Here is a 24,412-nt window from a genome sequence, read left to right on the forward strand (position 1 = left end):
AAACTAACAAAATTTCAAGAACTCAATTTCAAGACAAACAACCCAATAGTAAAACGTACACATAAACATTTTCCCAATAATTAAAAGGGATCTAAGTGAAAATTAGTGAAAGTTCTTCAAGTCGGGATCATCCTTGGTTTGCATAGCTAACAATCATCATCTAGAATTATATTTACAGTCAATCAGACGGTACAGATTGGTAATAGTTTGATTAAAACCAAAGAAGAAAGGCATATTATCATCTCCAACTGTAGCATATAGTATGTACAAAAATATCAACAAAACATATCCATAAACATTATAAATGGTTCAAAACTTGAAGCGGGTGTGAAGTATTGTGATCTCAAAAAATGAACAAAGGGTAAAGGACACGCACCTTTTATTTGAGTTTTTAAACACAAAGATGGAAGTAAATAGGTGATTTGTTATAATAGATGTACAAATGATCAAAGTTGAAATTATATCGATGAAATGGCTTAGGTCATAATTTCGTCGATGAGAACTACACGTGTTGAAATTTTGTTGATGTGAACAACTAATGTTGGAATCGCATTAATGAGAATAGAGGAATTTAGGTTTTTTTTTTCTTTTTGAAAAATTCATTTGAAATTAGGTTAAAAAATGAGGAGGGTAAACTTAAAATTTCAAAAGGGTAATCTAATAATTTAACGCACAGTTTAAAAAAAGAAAAAAGAAAAGACGTTGTTGAGCCGCTAAAATCTAGCGCCCACATTAATTCCAAACAAAACCGTAGTGCATTGTAACTTAAACTTTTTATACAAATCTTGAGCTATTGATTTAAAAAAAAAAATCAATGGTTACCACTTTAAGTTTGGTCATCATTACTATTGAATTACCTAGTACTACTTTAAGTTTAGTCATCATTTCTATATAAAAAAGAAAAAAAAAAGAAGAATAGCATCATTTAGTCATCATTTAGTACTACTTTTAGTTTCAATCATTACTATTGAATTATTTGATATTAATAACTCAAAATTTTCGGTAAAATTTTAGTCATCATTTAGTACTACTTTTAGTTTCAATCATTACTATTGAATTATTTGATATTAATAACTCAAAATTTTTGGTAAAATTTTAGTGAAAAAAAAATTAAGTTAAAATATCCCTACCCATAAAATAAATATTGAAAGCAATAATAATGTGTGGGCTAAAGTCCTTAACCTTTATAGTGGGTCGTCATAACAAATCTGTCAGACCCATCATTTGTCACGGGGACTGTTTTCTGCAGTCAAAGTCCTTTTGGTTTGCTTTTGGCGCACTCATGCGTGAACTTCTATTTGACTATCATTCCTCCTCTCCTCTCTTTCAAAAAGGGAAAATGGGGATTTGAAAAGCTGTACCCTTTTTTTCTAATGCGGGTCGGGTTTAACCCAATTTTCGGTTCAAACGAAAAATTATGCAGGAGCCGAGTCCGGACATTTTTGTTTTGCTGCCACGCCCATGACCTGGTGGTGGTGGGGGCGTAGGGCTTCATGAGGTCGGCAAAAGTTTCATTAGACCAAATCTTAAGTCTACTCAATAGTCAATATCAATGAAACGATGACAAAAATAATAAAAAGAATAATAATAAAAAATTTAAAAGAAGAAAGATCTACTTCGATTGCCACATATCGGCATCTTTTTATTTTATTTACATGTCACATTAACATCAACATCGCGTGCATTTATGGATACCAACACCATCATTCCAGCTGAGTTAGCAGCAACCATTTTTTTTATTTTGGGGGGTGGAATCATTCAGTCTGTTAGCCGTTGCTTTCCAGCTCAAATCTCAATAATGGAGAGTTGGGGGCCGAAGGCCAACCGGTAAAAGCACTCCCCATTGTCAGCACTACACTAGTTTAAAATTTAGAAGTTCAAAAATTATGAACAAGGATTCAGTGTTAACTTAGATTTTTTTACTGAGCATTAAATTAATGATTATTAAGTAAGAGAAATATTATCTCCAGACAAGAATTCACTATTAACCTTTTTTTTTTTTTTAAATTGAACTAAGGATTGAATCATTCATTGTTAATTAAGTAAGAAAAATGAAAAAAAAAACACAAATAACTCTTGAACATTTAATACTCGGCACAAAATCATGTAAAGTAATAGAGAAAAGAAAAGAACAAAATCTCTAGTCGTTATCGCACAAAACGTGATCTTATCTTTAAATTAAAAAATTATGGTACCAAGTCAAATTGACGGACGCACTAGCTTGTCGTCTTTCTAAAATTAATTTTCAATTGCTAACCCCCCCACGTGCTGGCCAAGCATTTAGTGAAGAATTATATAGATAATAAATATTTTAATTAATAAATAACCATGCGTAATTCTCCTGACTTCTGATATTGTTGATTGAATGAAAAATAACTATAGTGCACGTGATTAATTTTTATTATTTTATATTATAAATAAATTAATAATATTATATTATATTGATTTATATAAAATTAATTTGTACAAGAATTTACGATTGCAGTATTATTTATGTTTAGTACGAGTGACGATAGAGTTATAAATTTTTATCTAAATTTATTTTATACAAATTAATGTAATTTAAATTCATTTGTTGGTTAAAAATATAGAATAACAAAGATAAATAATATGGGTTAAGAGTTAATTTGAGTGCTATTATATATGATTCCTACAATTTGCCTTAATTAACTCGGGCTGTTGACGTTTGCCAACCGCGGGGATATTCCGGTGGCTTCCTTACGGACAATGTCTGCTTTTGTACACGTTCCCGATCAATTGTTTAATCACTTTGGGCTGCTCCAAAGAAACGGCCATTTCCCCTTTGAACCCGATGATTCTAACCGTTGTTACTTGTTATACACGTGAAAAACCACACTCAGTTCTCGGACATTAATTCTGTAAACAATTCTCTGACATTACTCTAAATGATGGACGAAAATGCTTTCTAAGTCATTTCTCTGATGCTCTACATGTGAATTGTTTCGTTTGAATCTGCACCTCGGCCTCAGAAAAGGGAGCCGAGCTTGTGGACTTCATCCCAGGAATTGAACCGACAAAGTTGGCGAGTTTCCTACAATTTTTCACGGAGCTGGCAGACAAGCTTTGTGCCGAGCCTCTGGAAAAGTGTTTCGAAGCTGTCAAAAGCTCAATATCTTCTCGAATCTTCGGTCTACGTGCTTCACGAAAAAACTCATTGACGCTATCGAAGAGCTAATGGTCCCAAATAGTTTGAGTGGTTGGACACTCAGCCTGTTGGCTCAGTCTTGTACGTCTCATTGGGAAGTTTTCTGTCAGTTTCAAGTGCCCAAATGGGTGAAATTGTAGCTGGTATCCGCAACAGCCGTGTTAGATATTTTTGGGAGAAAGGAGGTGACACTTTCGAGGTTCATATATGGGTGTGCTGATGATAATAGTAAGGGCGTTGTGGTGCCTCGGTATGACCAACTGAGGGTGTTTGCCATGCTTCTACAGGTGGATTTTGGACTCATTGTGGGTTAAATTCAATTATTGAAGGTCTTTATGCTGCTGTCCCAGTGGTTACTTTTCCAATATTTTCGAATCAGGTTCCAAATAGTGAGCGAATTTTGGAAAATTGGAAGATTAGATGGAGAGTAAAGAAACTTGAGATTGAAAGTGGAAGTTTGGTGATAAGAGACGAAATTACTCAGCTTGTGAAAAGGGCTATGGATTTGAATAGTGACGAGAGGAAAGGGGTGAGTAAAAGAGCAAAAGAAGTGAAGGAGATATTGTTTGTGTAGTACAAATTCATGAATTAAATATAACTATCAATTATATGAAATGAATGTTTTAAAAAAATACACACATATCATACACACATTAAGTAAGTATACTACAACAAAAATACTTTATAATCTCTCATAATCTTAATACTTTTCTTAGGACGTATATTTTATTAGAAACACACATTTATTTCTTATGATCAAGTAGATTAATTAGTTAGAGCATAAAATAATGGTAGAGATTACAACATTTAGATCTCAATTTGTGTTTCAGTTGATGATTCGTTCATTCTATTTAATTATAAAATAATATTTTTAATAATTATAAAATTCATTATCTAATAAATGAGTGACGCATATGACTAATAATTTTATTAATTATAAATTGTATTATCTAATATTAATACTTAAATTAAGATTTTAATATAACTATTAGGCTTTCTAATATTATTAAAAAAATCTTGTCCACGACATTTTTTAAAATACAACGAGATCCGCATTTTAGAATTTCTAATCAACAATAGCGCAATCTTTTGTAGGGCCAAGCGGTGCATGTGCATTCCCGCTGTTGGTCAAAATTTGGGAGCTGAAAAACGACAATGTTAAAAATTAGGGGGTGTTTGGTGTTGTTTCCGGTCTGGTATTTTCTGTTTTTTAAGAATAAAAAAATTATATTTGATACCAGTTTTTTTCTGTAGCATTCGCCAATTTCAAGGAAAACGAACAAAGAAAAGTGGAAATATACTTTTTTACGTTTTTTATTGCACAGCTGGCAGGTCCTACTGTGTAATTATATTTTGTACGTGTTTTATCGTGTGGTTACTGTATATTTTTTTATTCAAGTGTTTTAATTCCCATCATTCATTTAATATTATGATAATTAATTAATTAATTAAAAGATAACAGATAATTATCAAGTTGCATATAAATGTAGAGAGAAAATCGCAATTTAATCCATGATTGCGGCGTTAATGTGCTGGCCTCTCCAATACTAACTAATCCTCCTCCAAGTCTTAAAAATCTCTTTATATTTGATAAGAGTTATTTTTAGAGACCTCCCCTGAGGTTTAGTGTATTAACACCTAGATAGAATGTATTGATATAATTACAGAAACCTCTCCTGTCGTTAGTATAAAAATACGTATGGCATCAGTATACAAGGGTAAATTTATAAAATCATATTTAAAATTCAAAATATATTTTTCCTAGATCAATGATATTTTGAACGACTTGCCCGCTGTTGATCGAACTTAACCAGTTGGCCATGACTCCACCGGCAGCCAATAGTGGTGCTTTGCCACTGCCGGAGTCCCCTCTTCACCCTGGTTACCAACCCCAGTCACGGAAGCCTCTGAATCAACCGCATCCACCACCACGCATTAACCCAAAAAGATGGCTTTTGTCTCACAACAGCCCCCACACCGACAGCGCCCCTTTAGCCGTTGCTGATGTCAACCAACTGTTATCACCCTTGAGCCATCTCGATACCATGCAGCAACCTTTGACATCCCAAAACTTAACCACACACAGCTCTCAAAACTATAGCTCACGGCTGGTCACGCCGCATACCACCGCCGTAATTTCTGCCATCAGTGATGGTTCCATTTCGTCGCCATCTATCCCCTCAACCAACCCCCATGAAGTCCTGACCTCAATAAACATCTCAACAGCCACAAAACCCACAATTTTTTCATCCCACACTTGCAGCCACATTCAAACTCATGAGATCTCGCTGTCGCCATCTTGTCTAAGTCCGTTGGTGGTGCTTCACTACAAACAGAACCTTTTTAAGCCCAACACACCACCAATAGGCATTTTGTTGAACTGGGTTTTCAAACAATTTGGTGATTCTAACGCAGTTAATTGCTTTGTTGAACTGGGTTTTCAAACAATTTGTTGGAGTCCAAATCTGGCTGCGGCTGTAAGACCGTGAAATCTCCTGAACGCAAGAACAATTGACTGGCTTCGCATCTCTTTGTCTTTTAGATACGCACCAGCTTTCAGATCCTTTGCAGCCATCTGGAGGACACGGGTTGGTTTCGAAAGCATAGAGCTGGGTAGCGAAGAAAGAAAGGAAGGGAACAAGGTAGAAAGAAAGACATGATGGCGTTGAAAGTGTATAAGCCAAGCCAAAGGACGGCGACAAGGAAGATGGCAGGCAGCAAAAGCAGTGGTTGAAGACCCGGTTAATCGATGGAAGCAGCAGCCGGCCAAACCTATTACCCATAAATTCTCAAAGCTACATTTAATAATTTATTATTTTGGTGAGAAGGGTATTTTATTAATTTTGACAGTCCACTAACAGTCAACTTAACGACTAGTTAACGGCAGGGGAGGTTTCTGTAATTATATTAATACATTCTATCTAGGTGTTAATACCCTAAACCTCAGGGGAGGTCCTTAAAAATAACCCTATTTGATAATTTTGGGATGCCATAGTATTGGTATGAGAAGTCAATCTTCTTATTTCTGGTTTAATGGCATAGGACAATGCTGTTATACATATGTGTATGATTTTGTTTTTTTTTTTGAATTAATTTGTAGGGCTCTTCCTGTTTCTATTTAAAATTATTTCATTAATTTCTTGAGTTGTTAAAATTTATGACGTAAACAATGTTAGTAATTGTGACATGGTATGTAATTTTATGTATGAGGGAATTATTTATTGAAATGTCTAAGATTATTAAGAATATGCATTAAAGAAAAAGATTAACAATGAAGTAATTTGACTCCTAACATTGATGTATTTGTTTGTCTAGCAGTATGTTGCACAACTTTTTTTCATTCTTAATCATCAATGCTGTTAGAATCATGATTAAGAAAGTTTGAATGCAAACGGTAAGTCGAAGAAGTAGCTCACAAGAAAAATTAAAGATGATGGCGTTAAAAAAAGTTCTAAATTAATCCCCTCTTATTAGTTATTAGGTAGTTAATTTGTAATTTAGGCAGCTGCTACCTTGGATCAACTCTAAGGTAGAGTAACCACCAGAGCCGTTGAATGCCTGTATTTAAATTTGAAACAATTGTGAGATAGTGCATCCAACAGCTTTGAGGGCTGCTCTACCTTGGAGTTGATCCAAGGTAGCTGAACCCTTATATTTAAATATTGTGATAAGATTGAGATAAAGACAAAGATTGTATTTTATCATATCTCTATTTTCTTTTTAAACTTAAAATCACATTTTAACCAATTTGTTAAGTGGTTATAGTATTTTTAAATAATTAAAATTTCCCATTAATAGAAATAATGTGTATCCTTGAATAGATTCAATGATACATATTTCTTATATTTTTGATCCAGTAAAAACACTACGGCATCATCATAGCGCGACCCTTTTACTAAAGAATCAACGTTTGTAAATTTTATTCTGTAAATGATGTAGGGTAATTACATTAATTTATATTTATTATATTTTACGATATTGTTTTTATCAAAGTTGCATTTACTAAAATATAATTACATAGCCAAATCTTTTTTTGAAAATTTTAAATTAATTTCGAATTTTCTCAAATAAGAATATTTAAAAAAGTTTAAAATTAAAAATAAGTAAATTCATTTTAAATAAAAATTCCTCCTCATCAATATATTTGTCTACAATTTCTATTAAAATTATTACTCTGATATTTTTGTGGACTTTACTAAGATCTTTTAAATTTCTTTTTTTTTTCACATTCTTTTCTTGACTCCATATTTTTAAACAAACAATTAAACACATTTTTATTCTTTCATTTGCAAGTACTGTTTTAAAGACAAACTATCAGATACATTTTCAAATTTACTAAAAACTAGATATGAAGAAAAAAAAAGGAACCTTCGTTGTTCCTGAAAAGAATGAATGGTTAATTAGTAATTGGCTTGATTGCGTAAAAGCAGGCAATAAAACGAGATCATATTAATGGGCTGTAACATTGAGCCGCAGCGGCCCACCCCCCCGCTTCCAGTCTATTTATATAGTCCTCATTTGCATTTGACACGGAGTTGTTGTGACACAACTAGCCACTCATTCTGTCTCTGCGTTTTACTCTTGCAAGCCACCAGCCAGCCAGCCAGCCAGCCAGCCAGCCAGGTACTTCTTCTTCCTCGCTCGCACTTCTGAAAGAGATTGGGTTATGATTTTGGCATGACGGCATTTTTCTTTTATTTATCAACTGATATACGAAAGAAGATGCTACCGATTAGTTAATGAACAATGCGATTATATGTTATCTTATTGTTTTGTGTTTCGGCCTTCTACACTTGTAGTCGGAGTGCTCTTACCTTTTTTCACTTTTAAATTTATTCTCATTCTCCGTCTCCGTCTCTGTCTCACTCTCACCGTCAGGTATTGCTATTTTATTTTCCTTCTCCAGTTTGCATACACGAAAGTGATCAGAGTTTCTGTTTAATTTGCAATCTCAGCTGAATTAGCTCCCATATATCAAGTGGTACTCATGGATCCTCATCCTGCCCAAGTAAAACCAACCAGCCTCTGCCACGTGCTGGCCCTGCCTTATCCCGGGAGAGGACACGTCAACCCCATGATGAACATTTGCAAGCTCTTAGTTTCAAGGCAGCCTGATATCCTCATCACCTTTGTTGTGACAGAAGAGTGGCTCGGATTCATTGGCTCACAGAGCAAGCCCCATAACATTCGATTCCGTACATTGCCTAATACCATACCCTCAGAGCATGGGCGCGCCAATGACTTTGCCGGCTTCCTGGAGGCTGTGTTTACAAAGATGGAAGCTCCTTTTGAAGAGCTCCTTGATCGTCTGCTTCTTGATGATGATGAGCAACCTCCGGCGGCAGTGACTGCTATTATAGCAGATACTTACTTGCCTTGGGTTGTTGACGTTGGCAACCGCAGGAACATTCCCGTAGCCTCCTTGTGGACGATGTCTGCACTTGTGTTCTCTGTTTTTCATCACTTTGAGCTTCTTGAAAGAAACGGCCATTTTCCGTTTGATCTCTCAGGTGCCTACACTTTTCAACTTCTAAATTATTTATAATCACCTACCAGTTTAGATCTCAACAGACCTTTTCATTTTTTGAAATTATTATTATTTTATTTACTCTTCCTTCGTGACCCCTAAAATCTGCGCATGCTGGCCGGGTATACCATGTGCAGATTTTACAATTAAAAAAATAGATAATTGAATTCAAATTCAAACCAGGTTTTGTTTGATATTATAGAACAAAGCATTACAGAACTGTGTCAAGTTGTACACTAAATACGATGGATTAAAATGCTTTCTGTATCATTTTTTATATGACTATATTGCTCTACATGTGAACTGTTTTGTTCCAATTTGCATCTCAGAAAAGGGAGACGAGCTTGTGGACTGCATCCCAGGACTTGAACCGACGAAGTTGGCTGATTTTCCTACAATTTTTCACGGAGCTGGCAGAAAAATTTTGCATGCGGCCCTGCAAAGTGCATCAAAGGTCTCAAAAGCTCAATATCTTCTGCTTTCTTCGGTCTACAAGCTGGAAGCCAAAACTATTGACGCTTTAAAAGAAGAATTTTCATTTCCAGTGTACCCAATTGGACCAACCATTCCCTACTTCAACGTATCATCAATTACTGGTCACAATGGTCCCAAATACTTTGAGTGGTTGGAAACTCAGCCTGTTGGCTCAGTTTTGTACGTCTCCTTGGGAAGCTTTTTGTCAGTTTCAAGTGCACAAATGGATGAAATTATAATTGGTATCCGCAACAGTGGCGTCAGATATTTGTGGGTGACAAGAGGTGATACTTCTCGGTTTAAAGATGGCCATGCTGATGATCGGGGCATTGTGGTGCCTTGGTGTGACCAACTGAGGGTGCTGTGCCATGCTTCTACTGGGGGATTTTGGACTCATTGTGGTTTAAATTCAACTATCGAAAGTCTTTATGCTGGTGTCCCAATGCTTACTTTTCCGATATTCTGGGATCAAGTTCCAAATAGTAAGCAAATTGTACAAGATTGGAAGACTGGATGGAGAGTAAAGAAACCTGACATAGCAAGTGAAAGTTTGGTGACAAGAGATGAAATTACAGAGCTCGTGAAAAGGTTTATGGATTTGAATAGTGATGAGAGGAAACAGATGAGTCTAAGGGCTAGAGAAGTTCAAGAGATTTGTCGAGAAGCAGTTGCAGAAAATGGATCATCTATTACTAACCTTGATGCTTTTCTCAAGGACATTTCACTTGGGTAGCCATTTCAATAAAGAAACCTTAGAGAAGCCTATGTACCCACATTAAGGTTCTTATAATCAAAATTTTATTAAGATGTCCAGCATCAAGCTCCCGTAGTTGTTTTATCCCTTTTTTTTTGGGTCCTATTTATGAGCTATTTCAAACAAATGAAATTAGAGTTGTATTGGATGCTATTGATTTTTTTGTGATCATACAATTTTATTTAAGTTATTGTATTTGTCAATTATTAAATCAGTGGATGATCAGATGCATGATGTGTATGGAACACTATTGCGCAATATATTCATTTCAATGGAATAAGATCTCAAAACTGAAAATTAAAAGAATAAAAAAAAAGGTAAATTCCAATTTTCCCCATTTAGAATGACAATTTCCACCGTATCTCCTGAGATTATGAAAACATCATTCACCCCCAAATTAGAATGAATAATTTATGAGATTTCAAGAAAAATCAACTCAAGCAAGTCTTTGAAAGTTTATAGAATTATTCTCTATTTTCATAGACAATTAACTAAAACTCTCAATTTTCTTATGTGCATCGATCATTGTAAGTCTTTCTCCTTTTTCTTCACGCTGCATGGCCTGAACATCACATTTATTTTATACTTATTGATGTAGAGCAGAGCCGGTATTGCGACAATGGCTACGGAATTTTCATTAAAAGCAAAAACAAAAATCTAAATCACTAGGACTGAAGTGAGATATTTCTAGAACTTCTAGTTTTCTGGGTTGTTCCAACAAACAAAAGGACTCCATTTCAATTAATCAGAAAAATGAATTGAAGGAAAGAAGGGCTGAAACGTAAACGTAAATGGTCCTACCCCAAGAAAAAGATTCCAGAGTGCAGTGTAAACACTTTCCAAGATGGCGTGCGGCTGGCATTATTGCACAGGGGAGAGTATTACATTACTTTATAGCTGGCACTAAATCTTTAGTTTGTTCATGAGAGAGGATTTGCTGGTTTTTTTTTTTTTTTAAGAGAGAGAGGATTTGCTGGTCGCTAGTACAAATCTGATGCATGTAAAATTAATTTTGTTATGGATCACTCCAGAATGAAAGCAACCGGCAGAATGTGTCATATAGTTGCCCTGCCTTATCCTGGAAGAGGTCACATCAATCCGATGATGAACCTCTGCAAGCTACTTGTTTCCAGAAACCCAAATGTTTTCATCACCTTTGTTGTGACCGAAGAGTGGCTGAGCTTTATTGGCTCCGGACACGGTAATCATAATAACATTCGTTTTGAAACAATACCCAATGTTATACCTTCCGAGCTTGTTCGTGCCAGGGACTTTCTTGCTTTCGTGGAATCTGTTTCTACAAAGATGGAAGCTCCATTCGAGAAGGTCTTAGATTTTCTTCAAGTTGAGGCACCCGTGGTGTCTGCTATTATAGCTGATACTTTCTTGGTCTGGGCTGTTGATGTGGGCAACCGCAGGAACATTCCCGTTGCTTCGTTTTGGTCCATGTCTGCTTCTCTGTTTTCAGTGTTTCATCACTTTGAGCTCCTTGTACAAAACGGGCATTTCCCTGTTGAACTCTCAGGTATGTACGGTTGCCCCAAGAATTAATATTTGTTTAAAACTATTCTCTTTTGTTACTAACTTCAGATTAATTAATGCTTCCACTTTCGTTAATTAGTACAACCATCTATTCACATAAATTTATATATGCTTGCATGAACAGTAATTGTTCCCTTCTGCAATGTTTGCACTTCATCGAATGAACATTTAAAATCAAGCGGTACAGAATTTTTTTCCCCCAATGACAAAAAGTAAAACAATATTGTATATGCTTTAAATTTCATTGTCTATGCACTTGAGGATTTTCATAAACGTATATCCATTGATAGTAGCAAGCTACCTACTTGTAATCAAATCGTTCTGCTTAATTGAACTTATGTTTGGGTTATTACAGAAAGGGGAGAAGAGGTAGTGGACTACATTCCAGGACTGGCTTCCACAAAGTTAGCGGACCTGCCAACAATATTTTACGGGAGTGGCAGACAAACTCTGCAGCGTGCCCTGGAAAGTGTTTCAAAGGTGTCAAAAGCACAATGTCTCCTCCTCTCCTCCGTCTACGAACTTGAAGCCAAAGTCAATGATACTTTGAAAGCAAAATTCCCTTTTCCCGTCTACCCAATTGGACCAACCATTCCCTACTTCGAAATCAAAAGCAATTTGTTAACGTCTACTAGTTTGAATATTAATAATGAGCCCGATAATTACTTCCATTGGTTGGACTCTCAGCCAGATAGCTCCGTTCTGTATGTATCGTTGGGAAGCCTTTGGTCAGTTTCAAGTGTCCAAATGGATGAAATTGTAGCTGGTGTACGCAATAGTGGCGTTCGTTTTTTCTGGGTGTCACGAGGTGACACTTCTTGGTTTAAAGATGGGTGTGTTGACAGGGGCATTGTGGTGCCTTGGTGTGACCAATTGGAGGTGTTGTGTCATTCTTCTATTGGGGGATTTTGGACTCATTGTGGATTAAATTCCACTCTTGAAGCTGCTTATGCTGGCGTCCCAATGCTTACCTTTCCAATAATGATGGATCAAGTTCCAAATAGTAAGCTAATTGTTGAAGATTGGAAGATTGGATGGAAAGTAAAGAAACCTGAGATTGGAAGTGAAAGTTTGGTGACAAGAGATGAAATTACAGAGCTTGTGAAAAGGTTTATGGATTTGAACAATGATGAGAGGAAAGCTATGAGTAAAAGGGCTAGAGAAGTTCAAGAGATTTGTCAAGAAGCAGTTGCTGAAAATGGATCGTCTATTACAAACTTTGATGCTTTTCTCAACGACATTTCACTTGCTCACTTTAATTAATTACAAACATTTTATGTCCTTTTGTACGCAATGGTTCTAATTAATGATTTGTGGACGGTGGCCATTTGTTTTTATTTCTTGTTATAGTATCTAGAAAGTAGAAGAGACAGAGAACCTTTTAGCTGCTGCCTGCAGCCGTGAAAGTGGACTCCATCAATGTCTTATTCATAATAAAAAAAATGAGATCGACAAGTAAAAGATTCTTCAAAATGTGGGAATTGTTTCAATGCCTGCTTGCTTGAGTTGCAATTTTGTCAAGAAGCATAAATATTTTGACCTTCTTCCCTATTCCATTACTACAAAGATTTTGATTCCAACGTGGATACCGGAAAAATTCAAGCAGCAACCAGTCTGTGTCGCATAGTTGCCATGCCTTATCCTGGAAGAGGCCACATCAATCCCATGATGAATTTCTGCAAACTAATAGCTTCAAGAAAAGACTATGTACTCGTCACTTTTGCTGTTACTGAAGAATGGCTTGGCTTCATCAGCTCCGATTTTCATCATGACAACAACATAAGCCTTGTAACAATACCAAACGTTATACCGTCTGAGCTTGGTCGAGGCAGCGAATTTCTTGGCTTCTTTGAAGCTGCTATGACCAAATCGAAGCTCCCTTTGAGCAGATTCTTGATCAGCTTCATCTGCCTGTGACTGCCATCATAACTGATGCTATATTATTATGGACAATTTGTTGTGGAAATTCCAGGAATATTCCAGCTGCTACCCTTTGGACTGATTAGCTTCTGTTTTTTCAATAAACTAGCATTTTCATCTCTTCACTGAAGAAGGGTTTCCAGTTGGTTTGATGGGCGACGGCAATACTGTGGAGTTCATTCCCGGTATTTCTTCAATAAGCGTAGCTGATATTCCTCGTATTTTCTTCAAATTGAACGAAATTCCAAAGACAGTTGATGGAAATGAGATCATGGATGTTCCAAGTACAATGAACTAGAAACACTAGTTATTGATGTATTGAAAGCAAAATTTGATTTCCCTATCTACTTAGTCGGTCCCGTGATTCCTTATTTTGAACTAAAATCCAAAACCTCCTCAGCGAGTAACCACCAAGACTTCGTCTACATAAAATGGCTAGATATGCAACCAGCAAGGAAGTGAAAACTTAGTGACAAGAGAAAAAAATTGCGAAGCTTGGGCTGAAATTTATGGATATCAATAGCTGTCAGGGGAAAGGGATGAGTAAAAAGAGCATTATGAGTCCAAGAAATTTGTCAAGGAGCTGTAGCAGAAGGTGGATCATTTGATACAAATCTTAATGCTTTCATCCAGGACATTTCACAAGCAAGTTAATATGAATTGACTCCTTCCAAGATCATGTGAATATTATTTTTGCCGCTTCATCAGACCAAGCAAGAAAAATTGTTGCAAGTAATTTGTTGATGCTTGTATTTGGTCAACAAGAAAATTAAATAAACGTAATGATATAAAGAACAAAACACACATAGTTTAGCGCTTGACCTATATCTATGGGAGTTAAAAGAGTAACCTTCACTATTAACTAATAATTACAATGAAATTTTTCTTTAGCTATTTGCCTTTGGATTTTTGCCTGCCCACTATGCATTAAACACTTTCTATTTATAATACAATTTTTTAATATTCTAAGTATACCTCCTTATTCTGATATGCTTCCACCATTTATTTAGAGTTTAATTCGGAGTTTACATTTATCTCCTTCTCAAAATTTCTTTCTTTTTTTTCATTATCACTTTATCTTGTACGTGCAAACTCTATTTAATTAATTACTTAACTTTTCATTCTCTATGCTCCATGCTCCACGCTTCATTCTTACTTTACACGACCCACTTTCACTTTTCATGCTTCTTGTTCCATGTTCTTTAATTAATTATTTTACTTTTTATACTCCATATTTCACTTTTGTGCACTGACTTTGCATGTTTTACTTTTTCTTTCATACTTCTTACTCCATACTTTTTAATTAATTATTTTAATTTTTCATACTCCATACTCTACTTTTGTGCACGTTTTGCATGCTTCACTTTTCCTTTTATTCTTTTTACTCCATGCTCCACTTTTGTGTATGACTTTGCATACTTCACTTTTCCTTATAACATTACTAAACATAGATTTCTAAACAAGTGATTATGTACCAATTCCATCATGAATGTAATTGCAATGTTCTCGCATTGCAGATAATACCTTCAAATTCATTTCATTTTTTCATTCAATATCATGTAGATTGGCATGATTTGTTTGCTCGTATATAATTATCTTCTTTGATTCTTTTTGTGAACTAGTTGCTAAATTACTTTGAAGCAAAATGCCTACAAATTTGAACTAAAACAATCATTGAACATATGGCACTAGCAAATTAATGCAAGGAGAGCAGAGTCCTTTGAGAATTTTTTTTTACCGTCAACTCATCAAACTCAATGCCAGTGACTTCTGGTGACAATGACTATCTACATGGAAGGTTGAGCCGTCTTAATTCCACCAAGAGAGATGGACAAACCGACATAATAGCTAGCATTTTCCTAACGTCCTGAGTAGTATTCTCAGTGACATTAGATCATCAATCATGTGTGGGTTTAAAACAATAAAGAGACCGAACAGGTTTGCTTGACACATCAAATTCTTATTATTTACACCAACAATGAGGTAAAGATGGATCAAAAGCTAAAAGTTTATTTGTCAAGATGTACAGTAAGTGACATTAATTTCATACGAACTATATACAAATTATTGTTCGGCTTTTGTTATCAATAGGGCTGCTCTTCTCCTCTTGGGTCACCATGCTCTGCAAAAGCTGCAATAATGATTTCTGCTTGTATGCAATTGACAGTGTGCCATGTGAAGGCTATGCCTTATCCTGGTCGAGGCCACATCAATTCCATGATGAATCTCTGCAACCTAATAGCTTCAAAAGGACCTTAATTATATTCGATCGCTTTTGTTGGTACTGAAGAGTGGGCTAAGCCTAATAACTTGCGGTTTGCAACAATAATAAATGTCATCCCATTACAGCTAGATCGTGGTTCTGAGTTTTCTCGTTTTTACGAAGCTGTTATAACAAAAGTGGTAGTTCCCTTTGAGCAGCTTCTGAATCAGCTTGAACCGCCAGTGACTTACATCTTAGCAAATGTTGAGCTTTCCTGGCGAATACGCATTGGTAACAGCATGAATATACCCGTGGCCTCGCTTTCCCCTTTTCCTATCTTACACTATTGGCCCTGTTATACCTTACCCAGAACTTGGATGCAACTCTCAAGAAAAAACTAATAGTGACAATGACCCTGACGACATCCAGTGGCTGGATTCCCAACCTGTGGACTTTGTCTTGAACATTTCATTAGGAAGTTTTCTCTCTGTTTCAAGTGCCCAAATGGACGAAATTCTTGCTGGCTTGCAAATGAGTGGTGTTCGGTTCTTGCGGGTGGCTCGTGGAGACGCTTCTCGATTGAATCAAACTTGTGGTGATACTGGGCAAATATTGCCTTGGTCTTGGTGTGATCAATTGAGGATATCGTGCCATTCCTCTGCAGGGGGTTTCTTGACACACCGTGGGTCCAATTCCATTTTGAAGATTTTTATGCTGGCGCTCCTATGCTCACTTTTCCTTTTTTCTTTGGATCAACATCCTAATAGTAACCAGATTGTGGGGAATTGGAAAATTGGAAAAAGGATGAAGAAAGAGATTGGAACATGAGAAAACCTGTTGATACGAGAACAAATTGCAGAATGCGTGGGAAGGTTTATGGATTTGGAAAGCAATGAGGGAAAAGAAATGAGAAGAGTAGCAAGACAATTCAGGGATAGCTGTGGGGAAGCAACAACAGCAGAAGGCGGATAATCTGTAATCAACCTTGACGCTTTCATCAGTAACATAGCCATTGATTCATTCATTCCATCGCCCATATCATATGTTTTCCTATACCTCCTGATAAATAAATATTACTTGCTTTTTAGCCTAGTAATAAAATCAGATACTCCAAGAATCCCCGTCAAGATCAACTAAAAAGAAAACAAGAATTCCTGGGGCTGTAGAGCCTAGAGAACTAACCTTGATGCTTTCATCAGTGATATTAATATTACACACAAAGCCACACCACACCTCCTAAGAAGATTAAGGCATTTGTTTGTTCTCATATCAACTTTATGAATGGCGAAAGCAATGGGGAGAAGAACCAAAAAACCTGCGGGCTGTTGACATTAGGCAACAGAGACAGAGAGAGCATTAGAGCAACAGCCGGTGGCCAAATATTAATTATTGAAAAACTTATACCTACATAAGATATTTGTAGAGAAGAAATGATTGATCAATCTATATATCCGTAAGATTAATCAGTACGGACCATAGAGTGTTTCGAGTTTCTTCTTGTATTAAATAAAAAGTGTTAAAAACTCAGTTAGCGAATTGAAAATAAAAATTGAATGCTGCAATTCATATTTTAACCAGCAGCTTATTTTATACAATAACACATCCTTCTGCCATTGTAAACTGGCTAATCATATGCGAGAGGTTCGAAGACCACTGACAAAAATGTATTCTTAGTATTTTTTTCTCTCTTATTAAAATACGTGATCAAAATTAAATTTTAAATTCTAATAAAAAAAAAGTAAAATTTTCACTAAATTTAAAAATAGGGAAAGTCTAAGAGAAAAACAATTATAATCCCACGTTCAAATGGCTCTTACTGATTTTGCTTTCTTCTCGATCACATTAGGATTGGGTATATTTGAAACCGAGGGCCTATGCACATGGATCGAGTTCAAACTTCAAAGAATTTTGTCATCTGTGGCTTGGGCGGTGGTGATGTGATTTTGGCTGCTGGTTTAACCACATATATCTGGTATTAATACATCAGCATCTTTATTTCTGTTGTCTATAGAAGGTGGATGGAGATCATCATCTTCATTTTATTCCCAAAGCTTTTTTAAGTTACGTGTTATGTAATTAGAATTCCAAATTATCACTACCATTATAATGGATTGAAGTCAAAGTTCAAGCAACTGACCAATAATATTAAAGGAAAATGACATTTAGACTCTCAATTATTAACCCTAGTATTTTAGGAGTTAGCACACAAGAACTCTTTGTTAATTGATTAGTGTTTGTTTAGAGACATCGAATATAACCATGGAGGCCCTACTTTTCACCATCTAAACGACGATGAAATGTGTTTTACTAAACAAGCAACGAACGAATGGCCGACCAGAACCAAACTTAAATATAAAAGTAATGTGGGATTGAGTTTGAATTTTCAGAAAAATTCATCCATTCCTGCCCTATGAATTGGAGTTTTCGTTTTCTTGTCGGGCATTGAATGAAAATTCAGGCCCAGTCAAAGCGCCACATCTCTCCCATTCCCATTTTCGGCCCAACACGACGCGAAAAATTAAAAGGAAATCACAAATTAATTGAACCGAAACAAAAGATTTTCTTCCAAATTCTTTGGAATTGGAGCCCTTACTCTTAAGCCTAATTATCAATTACCCTCATTATCTTCTTTTTCATTTTACTTGTCAAAACGACAACCAGGTTCTCTTCTTCCCTCTCTTTCTTTCTTGCGGTTGAAAAATCCCCAGACAAGGAAAGCTGTTTAATTTTGCAACCCTCTTCACATTCTCATGAGACAAAAAAACTTTGTATGGCTGAAGCCCTCATCCAAAACCCTAATAATTTTCTTCTAGGTGTAAACCGGTGCATCGATTCCCAACAAAATCAAACTTTTCTTCCAATTTTCGACTTTTGCCCTTTCCTATGGCGGCGGAGGCCACTACTACCAAATTCCAAAACCCCGACTTCCGCCCGGTCCCACAACCCCCTGATTTCCACCCAGAGATTGCCGTAACGGCTCACGACGGCCTCCGCTACTGGCAATTCATGATCGCCGGTTCAATCGCCGGCTCGGTCGAGCACATGGCCATGTTTCCGGTCGACACGGTCAAAACGCACATGCAAGCCATTGGTTCCTGTCCAATCAAATCGGTCGGCGTTCGCCAAGCCCTCAAATCCATCTTAAAAACCGAGGGCCCCTCGGGGCTCTACCGTGGAATCGGCGCCATGGGCCTTGGCGCCGGCCCCGCTCACGCTGTTTATTTTTCCATTTACGAAGTTTCTAAAAAGTTTTTATCCGCCGGGAACCCTAATAATGCAGTGGCTCACGCGATTTCGGGGGTTTTCGCGACGGTTGCAAGTGATGCGGTTTTTACACCCATGGATATGGTGAAGCAGAGATTACAATTGGGAGAAAATAGTACTTACAAGGGTGTCTGGGATTGTGTCAAGAGAGTGTTGAGGGAAGAGGGTCTCGGGGCGTTTTACGCGTCCTATAGGACCACTGTGTTGATGAATGCTCCGTTTACTGCAGTGCATTTTGCTACTTATGAGGCTACCAAGAGGGGATTGATGGAGATTTCTCCTGAGAGCGCCAGTGATGAAAGATTGGTCGTTCACGCTACAGCTGGAGCTGCTGCTGGAGCTTTGGCAGCTGCAGTCACCACCCCACTTGATGTTGTCAAAACTCAATTGCAGTGTCAGGTATATTTTTATTGATTCTTCCTTGCTGTGCTATATGTTTTGTTTTGTTAATCTTATTGTTGGATATACTGAAATTTATCAAGCATTTTCCTTCAGATTAGGATATAGCTTGTGCCTTGTAGGCCATAAAAAGACTATGGATTGAAGTTCAAACTTTACATGAACAAAGCAAAGACTTTTAATTTTTTTTTTCTTTTTCTGATATATAGTAAAGAATCCAACTTTAAGTCTAGTTGTTCACTGGAGAAAAGGAGAGTATAGTTGTTACTTAACATAGCCATTTACGCAAAAGCAAGATTTGTCTAGTTGGTGGCTCCTATCATGCATGATAGTTGTTGATCACGCACTATAATCTTTTTGGCTTTGACTATTCAGAGAGAGGAGTTAAAAACATTTTTTTTGGCCTTGAACATAGGATTAATCTGCTTAAATTTTGGGAGGTAGTTATTCATGATTTGTGGAAAATTTTAATCCATCACTTAGTGTCTTTTTTTCTTTTTTCCTCAAAAGAAAAAATATATTCATTTAGCTACAATTGCTGCCAGGCATGGGGTTCGTGGTCTTGGATCTCTTTTTAATTAACGTCTTTTAGATCTTTTACAGTGTGTTTGGGATGCTTACTCAGTTAACTACATTTACCATTTTACATTGCTGTGCAGGGTGTTTGCGGCTGTGACAGATTCCAGAGCAGTTCAATTGGGCATGTTATCCAAACAATAATAAAAAAGGATGGATATAGGGGCCTCATTAGGGGATGGATGCCAAGAATGCTTTTCCATGCTCCTGCTGCTGCCATCTGCTGGTCAACATATGAAGCCTGTAAATCCTTCTTCGAAGAAGTCAATGATAGCAGTAATAGCAGCACTATCACATAAATAACCTTGAAAAGTAACCACGGTGATTATACTAAAGTTGCATCAATATTAACATACCCCTGTATAAGCATCATTGAGATAGCTTCAAACGAGGGTTGAATGGGCAAAGACGAAGATGCATCTTACAGGTTTCAACATGATCTATTATCTGGTAGCTGTAGTCAGAACTAATTATTCAGGCTATAATCGATTTGAGTTGTACACACTGTTGTCATATTTTACTATTTCACTGATAAATATTTATGAGTTCTTTTCTCGATAATTTTTTTCCTTTTTCTTTTTTTTGGTTTCCCTCTATCCTTTTTGTGTGAAACCCCTTTGAATCATTCTGTGCAATGATTTTTAATTTTGGGTTTCGGGATGTTGTATGCTTTGTTGCATCAGGAACTATTCAATTGTTTTCTGGACATTTAAAGATAAAGGAATTACTTCTATCAATAATAATGAGTCTATTTGTTATTTGTTGTTCTTTACTTCATTAGATGTTCGATTAATTTGATTTTATTATTTTATTTTTCAGTTCCTTATAATGCCAGGATTATCCCTGATGAAATTTTTTTCCAGTTGATATGATATTTATCTTCAGACTTATTCATGGTTTACGAGGACTGGTGAATGCTAAGTCTCTTGAGGAGCCTTTCACATGTAGCTCGGATGCAGCGTGATTTGTATAATAAATATTTCCGCAGTTCTAGCTGAACATTGAACGACAAGGAAATGGGAATCATATTAGTGGCACTGGGCTTCTTCTTGTTTTATTGCAACAGGAGTGTTAAAAAAAGACTTGGGATTTAATGAACCATTTAACGTTTTCCAGTTTCATCTCCAATTTGGGAATCATTGTTTTGCTGGCTAGGAGATAAGCGTTTCTAAGGTTCATGAGCAGCCGAGATTCCTTCTGATAGCCACATCATATTTCAAAGAGAATCTCTAAAGGTTTATTTTTGGCAGTTACAGGGAAAGAAAAACAATTATTTTCAATGCGTACATATACCATTCTGAAACCAACAAAGATCTGTTTTGGCAAAACTTTACCAAATTGCAGGCTTTTAGGATCCTCCAATGACATGAAGTATCAGAATGAATTTACATGGCAAACATACATCAGTAATTCTAAAAATGAATTTATGTCCATAAATTTTATGCATCATTTTAATCAATGTGAAAAGAAACATTTATAAGACTTCACAAACACCATATTGATAAAGAACCTATATTTTAAGAGCTACCCTGGTTTTAAGTGATGCTAAATTTTCTTTCTTTACATAGCACTAAGAGATGGAAACATCATGGGAGTTCACAACTTGACTAACAATTACAGTAATGTCATCGAGCTTTCCACCTGCACAAGGAAAATACTCAAAATCACTTGTGGTACTGAACAGAGTATAAATTTTTTTCATATTTGTTGAACACAAAGTTAGTCATGCCTTTAAGTTTCATCCCAAGAATTTTCTTCCACATTGGAACATCGAAACCCTGCAACGAAATCTTGTATCAAGACATAACATATTATCTTCACTCCTAAGACGTACCGTAGGTTAAGAGATTTAATTCTTTATGATTTTACCTTGGCTCTGGCCTCCATGGTATAGGGAGAATCAAAGTTGGAATCTGTCGAATGACTGCAAGCTAGGTTAGCTAATGCCTTTGCTAGCATCAAAATAAAATCTCAGTCAGTGAACCATTGTGCAACAGAGTAGATAATCTTCTGATAAATGGATCCAAACACGGAGCATATACCAGCCTCAGAAACATCAATGAATCTGGTTGTCATTGAAACAATTTCATGGTCAAAAACGTTGTCAAAAAGCCCATCTGAACCCATCACTATGGTGTCTCCCTCGATTAATTCTACAGTGGTAACCTGTATAGTGAATATGCAGAATAAAAATCCTGCAGCTCAAAGCCCAAAATGGACCCTTTCTTTGTAATACTAAACAGAGTATTTTCAGGATTTAAGTACATGGTCTTGCCTTGGCCCTAGTTTACACCACTCTTTGTTAGCCTTGAAATATAATTCATTGTTTCACACTGGGATTGCAAGCACTGTTACAAGTCATGTAAGGGTCTTGGAAACAATTAATTTCGGATACTATTGAAGTCAAAAAGGCGACGGTAAACGACAGAAAAGACAGCTATTACACATTATTCTAATGTGGGTTAGAAAAATGTGCACACTGGGATTGCAAGCACTGGTGAAGTCATATAAGGGTGCAATTAAATTGGGATAGTATTTAGGTCAAAATGTGCATGAACTGACTGTAGATGACAGAAAAGACAACCCAGTACATATTATTCTATATGGATTAGAAAAATCTCATACCATGGCATCAAGGTATGTTTGGCCAACTGCTTCCGAGCTCAGTTGATAGGGGCAGTCAAAATAATGTTCTTGTGGAGAAGAGGAAAAAGTTATCTGGCCTGTTAAGCAAGGCAACCAAGCCACTCTTCTTGTCATGCCACAGTAAATGGATGGAAAACTGTTGTGAGCAACAAAATGCTCAAAACTGATATGAAAATAAAATAGTTGCTATCACCTTTGCGGATTATCCTTAATCCACAATCCCCAACACTAGCAACCTTTAGAATTCCATTTCTCTCCAGCATAGCAACAATTCTAATTGGTCAAGGGAAAAGCTGAAGTAAATAGCAGTAAGGCTGAATGAATGTGTGTATAATCCTAGGCATGCCAATGCACTGCTGTCACCATTTATAATTATTTGGAAAATTGAACAGACAATAAACTTACACTGTGGCTGAACCAACAGATGAGGTAGCAGCATGTGCCTTTCGCATGAGAATCTGAGGATCATAGTTAACCTAGAAAATGGTCAACCCATGTCAGCTCTCTAAGCCAAGAGAGAAGATACGTGCATGTACTCATATAAATTTACTCACACAACTCCAATACAGATTTTTAATTTAATAATGACAACATTACAACCATCATGGTGCATATCAAAATCACATACCTCCACATCCTCCACAAAGTATGAAGCATTAGCCATTAATTCACGAGAAAATAATGACGGATCCACATTTTGTTCAGCCCAACTGGCAAGCATAAAAGCATAAGGGTAATACCATTTCAATCAAGAATTTCTTGGGATTAGTAATTCTTGGCAACCAGTGAACAAAATTATGCAATTCCTCCTGGCTTACAAACTCAGTGACACAATTAGCTGAAGTTCTTGCAACATATTTAATATTTATTGCTATTATTAATGCCATATACTTTTCTTTGTTCATTTTGTGGTCAAGAATGAACAGTTGAATTATATGCAATGTGTCTATATCAGATTAGCTAACACACACAAATGGATAGAAATTAAAATACATACATACATACATACATACATACATATGTAGACAACACACACAAAAAGGTGAATAACTTATTACTTTGCATTTGAAGAACTGTCCATAATCTTGAAAGTTTAAATTCATCATAGACCATAGAGTCAGTTTGCAGGTGCTTACCCGGAGACACCATCAGCAACAGCAATAACTCCCCCATTATAGCAGCTAACAAAGAAAGCATCTTCTCCACCTCTTTCAACCTCAAAAAATCCAAAACTTAGAAGTATAAGGACATTGCAAATTGGTTTATGAAAGTTAATTTCCTGCTGGAAACAAGCAATGTGTTACAGCAGTATCATAAGACAAAATTTTGCAAGTGAGCAATACCTTGTTGGGGTGTGGAATAAGGTGAGTGCCAACACAAAACGATAACTCCGGTCTAACAACAAAAAATTACACAATATATCAACCCGCTCTGATCCACCATTCACATGATTAGCATAGAGGCTACTAACAACAATAAGACAGGAGCTTACAATAGACATCTCAATAGATTGAAGTACGTTAACGTAATTGCATATCACTTTAAAATCACAAACGTGAATATACATACACCAAATGAACTTGGTAATGGTTTAATCAGAAATTGCAATGATTAATAAGATAGAGTTGTATTATGAACTGGCTCACCGAGACTGAACTGGGTTGAGTTCAGAGGAAGCAAAAGGAAGCAACCGACTGTTCTTGGGCAATGAGCTGTTTGTGGACAGTCTTGTACATAAAGAATCAAAGAGCGGATGAAAAGAAGCAACTGAAGCTCTGAAAACGGGAACCACCATTTTCCCCGTACAACCCCCTTCCCCCACTCTCTCTGTCTCTCTCTCCCCTTGTGACACTACACCAGTTTAGCGAAGAGGGTGGCGGGATATGTGGCTGAAGATGAGGCATTGCCACGTCATCTGATATATTTTATTATATTATTAGG

General features: G+C 36.4%; 4 protein-coding genes across 9 annotated transcripts; 3 read left to right on the forward strand and 1 right to left on the reverse strand.

Moving 5' to 3' along the window:
• Positions 1–7,599: 7,599 nt before the first annotated feature.
• LOC102613506 (UDP-glycosyltransferase 87A1-like) lies at positions 7,600–10,111 on the forward strand. Of its 3 annotated transcripts, none has more exons than XM_006488521.4 (3): positions 7,600–7,789; positions 8,131–8,676; positions 9,023–10,111. In XM_006488521.4, exons 2-3 carry the CDS (start codon positions 8,154–8,156, stop codon positions 9,898–9,900), a joined length of 1,401 nt encoding a protein of 466 aa, XP_006488584.2. In that variant the 5' UTR covers positions 7,600–7,789; positions 8,131–8,153; the 3' UTR covers positions 9,901–10,111. The 3 variants fall into 3 exon arrangements, with proteins under 3 accessions (XP_006488584.2, XP_006488583.2, XP_015388900.2); XM_006488520.4 differs by having other exon boundaries at positions 7,606–7,789; positions 8,073–8,676; XM_015533414.3 differs by having other exon boundaries at positions 7,610–7,789; positions 8,122–8,676.
• A 693-nt stretch (positions 10,112–10,804) lies between these two features.
• Positions 10,805–12,798, forward strand: LOC102614388 (UDP-glycosyltransferase 87A1-like). Its single transcript, XM_006488524.4, has 2 exons — positions 10,805–11,446; positions 11,819–12,798. The coding sequence occupies exons 1-2, from the start codon at positions 10,939–10,941 to the stop codon at positions 12,724–12,726; spliced, it is 1,416 nt and encodes a 471-aa protein (XP_006488587.2). The 5' UTR covers positions 10,805–10,938; the 3' UTR covers positions 12,727–12,798.
• Positions 12,799–18,096: 5,298 nt separating this feature from the next.
• On the forward strand, positions 18,097–20,583 carry LOC102614674 (uncharacterized). The gene is made up of 2 exons (XM_006488525.4): positions 18,097–19,249; positions 19,909–20,583. The coding sequence occupies exons 1-2, from the start codon at positions 18,470–18,472 to the stop codon at positions 20,122–20,124; spliced, it is 996 nt and encodes a 331-aa protein (XP_006488588.2). The 5' UTR covers positions 18,097–18,469; the 3' UTR covers positions 20,125–20,583.
• A 645-nt stretch (positions 20,584–21,228) lies between these two features.
• Positions 21,229–24,399, reverse strand: LOC102614978 (probable protein phosphatase 2C 26). Of its 4 annotated transcripts, none has more exons than XM_006488526.4 (11): positions 24,118–24,399; positions 23,815–23,866; positions 23,608–23,687; positions 23,100–23,181; positions 22,877–22,947; positions 22,665–22,744; positions 22,451–22,548; positions 21,868–21,991; positions 21,695–21,777; positions 21,555–21,603; positions 21,229–21,466 (listed from the first exon to the last, which is right to left on the reverse strand). In XM_006488526.4, the coding sequence occupies exons 1-11, from the start codon at positions 24,264–24,266 to the stop codon at positions 21,396–21,398; spliced, it is 939 nt and encodes a 312-aa protein (XP_006488589.2). In that variant the 5' UTR covers positions 24,267–24,399; the 3' UTR covers positions 21,229–21,395. The 4 variants fall into 4 exon arrangements, with proteins under 4 accessions (XP_006488589.2, XP_024957520.2, XP_052288841.1 ...); XM_025101752.2 differs by having other exon boundaries at positions 21,555–21,615; XM_052432881.1 differs by lacking the exon at positions 21,868–21,991 and having other exon boundaries at positions 21,695–21,772.
• Positions 24,400–24,412: the final 13 nt, after the last annotated feature.

Source organism: Citrus sinensis, chromosome 8 (assembly GCF_022201045.2).
Source record: "Citrus sinensis cultivar Valencia sweet orange chromosome 8, DVS_A1.0, whole genome shotgun sequence".
In the NCBI taxonomy this organism is placed as follows: Eukaryota; Viridiplantae; Streptophyta; class Magnoliopsida; order Sapindales; family Rutaceae; genus Citrus; species Citrus sinensis.